This window comes from Vombatus ursinus, unplaced genomic scaffold (genome assembly GCF_900497805.2).
Source record: "Vombatus ursinus unplaced genomic scaffold, bare-nosed wombat genome assembly UNPS02014924.1, whole genome shotgun sequence".
Lineage (NCBI taxonomy): Eukaryota > Metazoa > Chordata > Mammalia > Diprotodontia > Vombatidae > Vombatus > Vombatus ursinus.
The window spans coordinates 7,338,419-7,347,371 of record NW_020954702.1 but is presented as its reverse complement, the minus strand read 5'-3'; the positions used below and the strand labels follow the sequence as shown (position 1 = coordinate 7,347,371).

Below are 8,953 nucleotides of genomic sequence, written 5' to 3'. Positions count from 1 at the left end.
CTCCACTATCTGAAACACAAGTTCAATAAATAAATAATTATTCAGCAGCCACTAAGTGCCAGAGAATGTCCTAAGCTCAGCTTTCTTCCCAAGAATCCACACAAAGGGCATGATTTCAGAGGCTACATTGGCCTATGGAGGTGAGGAATCTAAAGGCCCATAGAAAGCAAACTGAGCTGTAAAGCAGATGTTTTCTTTTTCTTAGTATTTGAGTTTATTAGGAAGTTGAGGTTTTTGAGTGTTTTGCTGGATGCCCTTGCCACAACTGCACCTCTTTCTCTGTGGACAGGAGGCCTTACCTCGAGATCAGTGTAGTGAGTTGAACAGGTTGTGCAATTGGCTGGAAGATATGGGGCCAACAGAAGGCACAGGATTCCATAACAAACTTCAGACTTGGAATATGACTTTCTTCTGCAATCTTTGTGGTGGGCTATCCATTCATGTTGTGCTCCAAGACTTCAGATTACTTGCTGACAACAAAATGGTGGAAGAAAGTTATACAAGGGTTTTATTGTTCAGTTGTTTGTCCACTGGGAGCCCATTCAAGAATTTCTTGAAAATGATAACAGAGTAGCTTGCCATTTTCTTCTCCAGCTCATTTGACAGATGAAGAATCTGTGGTCAATATGGTTAAGTGACTTGCCCAGGGTCAGGTAAACTAGTATGGTGGACATATTTGAACTCAAGATGACTCTAGGCCCAACAGTTGATAAAATGTACCACCTACCTGCCCAGACAACAGGTTAATTCAATTCAGACAGAATCAAGTCACCTTGGATTTGGAGGTCAAGAACCATGAACAGGACAGCATAAGCATGTGAAACTTTTTGAAAACTTTAAGATAAAAGCCCTGTCCCTGTGTGCCTAGGATATATGAGAAGGGATATAGCTCATGGGGAACAAATACCTTGAGTTCAGTAAAGTGGGGTCTGAGTATTATGATGTACTAAAATGAAATACTGCAGAATTCAAATTTTAGGAAGACATTTAATAAGGAAAAAACGTTTTCTGAATAGAAATCTGGAGAGGGATCACTTCTTTGCAAAAGATGCACTGGAGAGCAAATCTTCTGCATTGATGTAAAAAAGTACAGCAAGGCTGAAAATCTCTTCATGAATAAAGGCAGAAACCTAAGTACAGTGAGGTCAAGGAGGAGAGGCAAAAACAGTTTTGTTAAGCCAGTGAAACAAGTTTATTAGAAAGTTTTAACAGAAGGCTCAGCTGAGGTATATCCTAGCTGAGCAAACTTGCAGGAAATGAGTTGTCATTGAAGAAGTCTCCCTCATTCCAGGTGAAATTCTGCCTCAAATCCCTGAAGAACAGGTTCTCCTGCTTCTCAGTCCCTGCCACTTCCCTGCCCTGAGTGCTCCATAGGCAATCCAAGGCCCTGTTGTTTTAGCTCTCCCAGGCCACTCAGGCATAGAGGCAGGTGGAATGTGACGTCCTTACAGGGCTGTGGAATTAGCCCAAAGCAGGGCAGGACAAGTTGCTATGAGAGGCCAAGAGCCAATGGTTTTCAGTAGAAGCCACAGGAATAATACCTTCCATAGTAAGATGGACGCCAGCAGCTATAGCCATAGCCACCACAGCCCAGGCCTCCATAGCGATAGCCACCAAAGCCACAGCCTAGGCCACGGAAGCTGCCACATCCACAGCCATAACCAGAGCCATAGCCATAGCCCAGGCCCCCATAGTAGCTGCCATAGTAGCACATTGTGTCAGGATTCACTTAGTTGGATGGATGTTAAGGGTAGGTTGTGTGAGTGTGTAGGGCATCCTCTCCACGGAGATTTTTATACTCTTCCAGCAGGAAGGAGGTATGGTAGACGCAGAACCAGAATTGCATAACTTCCATTAACCTAATTCCAGGGTAAAATTCCTTTCTTGTCATTGTTTGGTTCCTGAACAACAATTCTGCCAGCTCAGTAACTGTTTTGTTTTTTCTTCATTTGTGGTTCCTCTGAGAAGGCTCAGCCATTATCTTGTTGCTGTAATGAATATTTATTGTGTTGTCAATGTCAATGTGATTAATGTTGCTGATGCCCTACCCAGACTTTTCCCAGATGGCATTGTTCTGCTTACATTACCCTTTTCTCCCTTGGTCTTCTGATTCTTTATCTGGGTGATGGAATCCTGTCTCTCTAAATCAATGGTTCTTAAGACTCAACTGACAGAATAGTTCACAGAAATGTTAGATTGGAATTGAGATAGTGGTGGAGCATAGCTTTGTTAAATCCATCCATCCAACAACTATTCCAAAAGCCATGAAAGTATCAATCACCTCCCTAATGTTTGCACTGTGAGAAGCACTGTGTTTTTCTTAGGGATATAAGGGAATGTCAACAGATTGCCTGTCCTCAGGTAGCACTGAAGTTTTAAGGCCAGGGAGAACACCCAAAAAAAAAAACCTAAGGAACTTCTCCCCAATATACAGGGTTGGTAGGTGAAGACCCAAGAAACAGAGGCACAAACCACTAGGGGAAAGGAGAAAGGCCATGTACCACAAATGATTTTAGAACTGAGAATATAATGGAATAGAAAGTCAGAGGGGAAGGGAGGAGAGAGGATAGGATTTTGAGCAGATGTGAGAAATAATTCATTTGGACCCCTACTCCATTACAATCATTATTAAGCAATTTGATATGATTCCATAGGGTTAGGGATTATATGTTCTGTATATTAGACCCCAGAACTGTGACCTGTGGATTGTAAGTTCACTTCCCTAGTCATAGGAAGCTAACTAGAGGCCCACCACCCTTATCTTCATTTGTTATGGTGACCAAACCCAGCCTGGTGGTGGTGACTTAATGACATGGAAAGTTCCCCAACTTATTTTTGTACCTCCGGACCATACTCCGTTGTTCAACATGAGCAGGTGATCATCTTATGACAACTTAGTCAGTGGAGATGCCCCATGCCTGGCTGAACCCAAGACTCCCCAACTGACATACCATTTCTAGCTAATGAAACATTTTTTGGCCTGCAAAGCAAATCTATCAACCAATGGGATTCTATAATATATATAGCCCCTTTAGTATGCTTAGATATCAAACTTGATAAAAATCAGGCCCTGGAAAAAGGCTTTTCAGATCATGAGGAAGATCAGAGGTCCACTGCATTAGAGGGAACAAAGGATCCTTTAATAAAGTGCCATTGGTTCAGAGCATTGCCTCAGTCTCTTTTATTGTAGGTTGGACAATTTTAATCCCCATACAGTGTGGACAGTCACCTACCTCTAAACTGATTTTTGTCTTTGCTAAACAGAATGGAATATTCTTTGCCCAATGCTAGGTGTCCAAGCAAGAAATGTTCTTTTTCCTGAAGAATTTGTTCCTATTGAACTGATCCTTATAGAATATCTCCTGACAAATGATTGGTGAATCTTTTGGACTTATATTTTGGGAGAAATCAAAGACAATGAGGCTGTTGAGGGCATGTCCCTTTAAAATCCTGTGGATATACAGAAATGTATGTGTAAATATATATATATATATATATATATTGTTTTTTTTTTCAATTCAGAGTAATTCCAATTTCTGATATATAGTAATACATAGGCATTTTAAGATAATGATAGTAGTGGCACTTGCACTGTTTTCTCTGCTGTCTGAAACATAAATTCAATCAGTAAACAATTATCCAGCAGCCACTCAGTGCCAGAGAATGCTAACCTTGCTAAACTTGGCTTTCTTCCAAGGACACATACAAAGGGTATGATTTCAGAGGCCACATTGACTGATGGAGGTAAAGAATCTAAAGACCCATAGAAAGCAAGCTGACCTGCAAAGCAGATGTTTTCTTTCCTTTTGTGTTTGAGTTTCTTAGGGAGTTGAGTTTTTTGAGTGTTTTGCTGGACACGCTCGCCACAATTGGACCTCTTTCTCTGTGGACAGGAGGCCTTAGCTCTAGATCAGTGCTGTGAGTTGGACAGGTTGTGCAGTTGGCCTGAGGAGATGGGGCCAACAAAGGGCACAAGGTTCCATGACAACCATGAGACTTGGAATATGACTCTCTCCTGCAATCTTTGTGGTGAGCTATCCACTCGTGCTATGCTCCAAGTCTTCAAATTGCTTGATGACAACAAATGGTGGAAGAAAGCTAAAAAAGGAATTTATTGTTCATTTGTTTTTCACCTGGGAGATCATTCAAGGATTTCCTGGTGATGATAACACAGTGGTTTGTGATTTTCTTCTCCAGCTCATTTGACAGATGAGGAAACTGAGGTAAATAGGGTTAAATGACTTGCCCAGGGTCATGAACACTAGTGTCTGATTTGATTTGATTTGCACTCAAGAACATGACTCTAGGCCCAACAGTCAATAAAATGCACCACCTAGCTGCCCCATACAATAGGTTGCCAGTTCTGACAGAATTAGGGACACCTTGGATCTGGAGGTCATGAACCATGAACATGACACTGTAAGATGTGACACTTTTGAAACCTTAAACATAAAAACCCTTTCCCTGTGTGTCTAGAACATGTGAGAAGGGATGTAGCTTATAGGGGACAAATGACTTACCTTCAGTAAAGGGGGGCCTGAGTATTATGGTGTACTAAAATAAAGTACTGCAGAAGTCAAATTTTAGAAGGACATTTAACAATGAAATGTTTTCTGAATGGAAATCTGGAGAATCACCTCATTGCAGAAGAAGCATTGGAGAGCAAATCTTCTGCATTGATGGCTGAATCACGGCTGAAAATCTCTTCATGAATAAAGGCAGAAATCCAAGTACAGTAAGGTCAAGGAGGAGAGGCAAACAAAGTTTTGCTAAGCCAGTGAAACAAGTTTATTAGAAAGTTTTAACATATGGCTCAGCCATAGTCTATCAGAGCTGAGCAAACTTGCTGGAAATGAGTTTTCATTGGTGGAGTCTCCCTCATGACAGATGAAATTCTGTATCGTTTCCCAGAAGGATGGGGTCTTCTGCTTCTCCCTGCCACTTCCTTGCCCTGAGTGCTCCATAGGCATTCCAAGGCCCTATTATAGTAGCTTCCCAGGCCACCCAGTCATAGAGGCAGGTGGAATGTGATGTCCTTACAAGGCCATGGAATTAGCCCAAAGCAGGGCAGGACAAGTTGCCATGATAGGCCAAGGGCAAATGGTTTTTCAGTAGAAGCCACAGGAATAATACCTTCCATAGTAAGATGGGCGCCAGCAGCCATAGCCATAGCCACCACAGCCCAGGCCTCCATAGCCATAGCCTCCAAAGCCACAGCCTAGGCCACGGAAGCTGCCATATCCACAGCCATAACCAGAGCCATAGCCATAGCCCAGGCCCCCATAGTAGCTGCCATAGTAGCACATTGTGTCAGGATTCACTTAGTTGGATGGATGTTAACAGTAGGTTGTGTGACTGTGTAGGGCACCATCTGCACCAGGACTTTTATACATTTCCAACAGGAAGGAGGTGTGGCAGACTCAGAACCAGAATTGTGTAACTTCCATTAACCAAATTCCAGGGCAAAATCCCATTCTTGTCATTGTTTAGTCCCTGACAACAATTCCTCCAGCTCAGAAACAGTTTATTTTTTCTTCATTTGTGGTTCCTCTGAGAAGGCTTAGTCATTATCTTGTTGTTCTAATGAGAAATGAGTATCATGTTGCCAAGGCCTATGTTGTTAATGTGACTGATACCCTTCCAAGGATTCATGGCACCCTTCTCCCAGATGGCATTGTTTTCGTTACATTATCCATTTCTCCCTTGGTCTTCTGATTCTTTGTCTGGGCAATGGAATCCTGTCTCTCTAAATCAATGGTTCTTAAGACTTAAGTAACAGAACAGTTCACAGAAATTTCAGATTGGAATTGAGATAGTGGTGGAGCATAACTTTGTGGAATCCATCCATCCAACAACTATTCCAAAAGCCATGAAAGTACCAACCACCTCAACAGTGTTTGCTCTGTGACAGCCTCTGTGCACATATTAAGCATACAAGGGAATGTCAACAATGTCCCTGTCCTCAGGTTACTCTGATGTATTAAGTCCAGGGAGAACATAAAAAACCAAGGCACCTGCCACAAACATGGAGACTGTTGGGAGAAGATCTCATAATCCAATGCACAAGCCACTAGGGAAAAGAAGAAAGGCCATATACCAGAGGTGATTTTAGAACTGAGAATACAGTAGAATAGAGAAAAACAGAGTGGGATGGAAGAGAGAGGATGGGATTCTGAAGAGATGTGAAAATATTTCATTTGAACCTCTACTACATTCCAATCAGTATTAATCAATTTGATATAATTCCATAGGGGTAGGAATTATAAGTTCTGTATATTAGGCCACAGAGCTGTGATCTGGAGATTGTAAGTGCGCTTTTTTACCATAGGGAGCAAACTAGAGGCCCTCCACCCTTATTTTATCTTGTTTTGGTGACCAAGTAACACATGGTGGAGGTGACTCAATGACATGGAAAGTCTCTCAACTTATTTTTGTGCCTCCAGACCATTTTCTCTTGTTCAACATGAGCAAGTGACCATCTTATAACAATGTAGTCAGTGGAGATACCCCATGCCTAGCCCAAACCAAGACTCTCCTCCTGACATACCATTTCTAGCTTATTCATCATTTCTTAACCAACAAAGCACAATCCATCAACCAATCAGGTTCTGTACTTTGTATACCCTCTTTAGAATGTTTAAGTATCAAATCTGGTGTCAAACCATATGAAAATTGGGCCCTGGAAAAAGAGGGTTTCTCAGATCATGAAGAACATCTAATGTCCACTTCATTAGTGGGGACAATGTACCCTCCAATAAAATGCCATTGGCTCAGAGCTCTGACTCAGTCTCTCTTATTGTAGGTTGGACAATTTTAATCTCCACACAATGTGAACAGTCAAGCACTGCAAAGGCAAGCAGAAGGGACATGAAGCACACTGTCTGAATAAAAGAAAGGTAGGCTAGCTCTGGCGAGATAAAAAAAAATTGTGGGGAGTAAAATAAAGTGTAATGAGACTGGAAAGGTGGGAATCGGCCAACTAAGGAGAGAGAAAAATTCCAGACAGATGCTGTCTATTTAAATCAGCACAAAACGGGAAGCAATGGGAGTTTACAAGACAATTGGTGTAAGGCCAGGAACTTGGAGGGCTTTAGGGGAAACAGGGGTCAGATGAAGGCTTTAGAACAATACCTTAGGTTGATGCTTGGAGAAGCAATCTGAGTGGGAAGATGGTGGAAACAGGGAGGCCTATCAAAGGCACTAGTAGAGAGGAGCTGTGAGGCCCCGATCTAAGATGGGGGCTATGGGTTTTGAGAGAAGTTCTTGAATACCACAGATGTTATGTAGGTAGATAGGACAAGTTTTGTAAACTGCTCATATTGATGCTGTGATAGTGAGGGTTCAAGGAGGTCCCTGACATGGTGAACCTAAGTCCTTGGCTAGATTTTTGTGATCTTGAAAAGAATAGAGAAATTGAGAAAAGGTGGTATGCTTTGGCCAAGACAAGGAAAGGAATTCTGTATTAGATGTGGGGGTTTTGAGATATGTAGTGAATATCAAGTTGAAATCTGTGGACATTGACAGTTTATGTTGTGAGACTGGAGCTCAGGAGAGATGATTGTCTGCATCTGCATATTCCACAGTGAGTGACAGAGAAAAGGTCAACAAATCCTGAAACCTAAGGAGGGTCTACTGTCCCACCTCTATAGAGAGTAGAGAAGAGAGAAAGGAAAAGAGGCACAACTGTAAGGTTCAGTCAGAGATAGAGGGTCTGAAATGATGGGATGAAGGGCCACCTAAGTATACCGGAAACGAACAGAAATTTGGAGAGGTATCACCTCATTCCAAAACATTCAATGAGAACTAATCTGAAATGATGTAGATAAGTACATCAAGGTTGAAAATTTCTTCATAATGACAGACAGAAACCCAAGTACTTTGAGGTCAAGGAGGATGAATGAAAAAAGTTTTGCTGAGCCAGGGAATCAAGTTTATTAGAAACCTTTAACAGACACCTCAGCCATGGTATGTCAAGCTGAGTAAACCTTCTGTAAATGAGTTATTATTGAAGGAAATCCCTCATGATGGGTGAGATTCTGCATCATTTCGCAGAAGAACGGGTCCTGCTGATTCTCAGTCCCTGCCACTTCTTTGCCCTGAATGTTCCCTAGGGATTCCAAGGCCCTCTTGTGGTAACTCTCCCAGGCCACTCAGCCATAGAGGCAGGTGGAATGTGATGTCCTTACAAGGCCATGGAATTAGCCCAAAGCAGGGCAGGACAAGTTACCATGAGAGGGCAAGAGCAAATGGTTTTCAGTAGAAGCCACAGGAATAATACCTTCCATAGCAAGACGGGTGCCAGTAGCCATAGCCATAGCCACCATAGCCCAGGCCTCCACAGCCCAAGCTGCCAAAGCCACAGCCGAGGCCACGGAAGCTGCCACATCCACAGCCATAACCAGAGCCATAGCTATAGCCCAGGCCCCCATAGTAGCTGCCACAGTAGCACATTGTGTCAGGATTCACCTAGTTGTCTGGATGTTAAGGGTAAGTTGTGCGGGCATATACAGCACTATCTACACAAGGACTTTTATAAGTTTCCAGCACGCGGTGTGGGAGACACAGACCAGAATTGCATAATTCTCATTAATCAAATTGCCAGGGCAAAATCTCATTCTTCTCATTGTTTGATCCCAAACAACAATAGCTGACTGAGGGTTTTTTCTCTCAATTTGTTGTTTCTCTGAGAAGGCTCGGCCATTATCTTGTTGCTATAATGAGAAATGGTTATCATGTTACTCAAAGCCTATGCAGTTAATGGGGCTGATTCCAACCTAGGTTTCACGGCATCTCTCTCCCAGATGTCATTGTTTTTCCATTATACTTGTTTCCCTGGCCTTCTGAAACTTTATCTGGGCTATGGAATCCTGTCTCTCTCTAAATCAATGCTTCTTGAGACTCAGGTGACAGAACAGTTCTCAAAAATTTCAAATTGGGGTTGAGACTGTCCTGG

At 42.4% G+C, this 8,953-nt stretch overlaps 1 protein-coding gene across 1 annotated transcript; it reads right to left on the bottom strand.

The window, feature by feature from the left end:
* Positions 1-5,108: 5,108 nt before the first annotated feature.
* On the bottom strand, positions 5,109-8,451 carry LOC114029281 (keratin-associated protein 20-2-like). The gene is made up of 2 exons (XM_027843637.1): positions 8,279-8,451; positions 5,109-5,289 (listed from the first exon to the last, which is right to left on the bottom strand). Exons 1-2 carry the CDS (start codon positions 8,449-8,451, stop codon positions 5,109-5,111), a joined length of 354 nt encoding a protein of 117 aa, XP_027699438.1.
* Between the last annotated feature and the right edge of the window lie 502 nt (positions 8,452-8,953).

Excerpts from the sequence above, each read along its gene's own strand:
- LOC114029281 (XM_027843637.1), bottom strand. The coding sequence starts at position 8,451 with ATGTGCTACTGTGGCAGCTACTATGGGGGCCTGGGCTATAGCTATGGC. Across the intron at positions 5,290-8,278 it reads CACCCGTCTTGCTATGGAAG|CTACTATGGGGGCCTGGGCT; the intron begins GTATTATTCCTG and ends CTACTATGGCAG.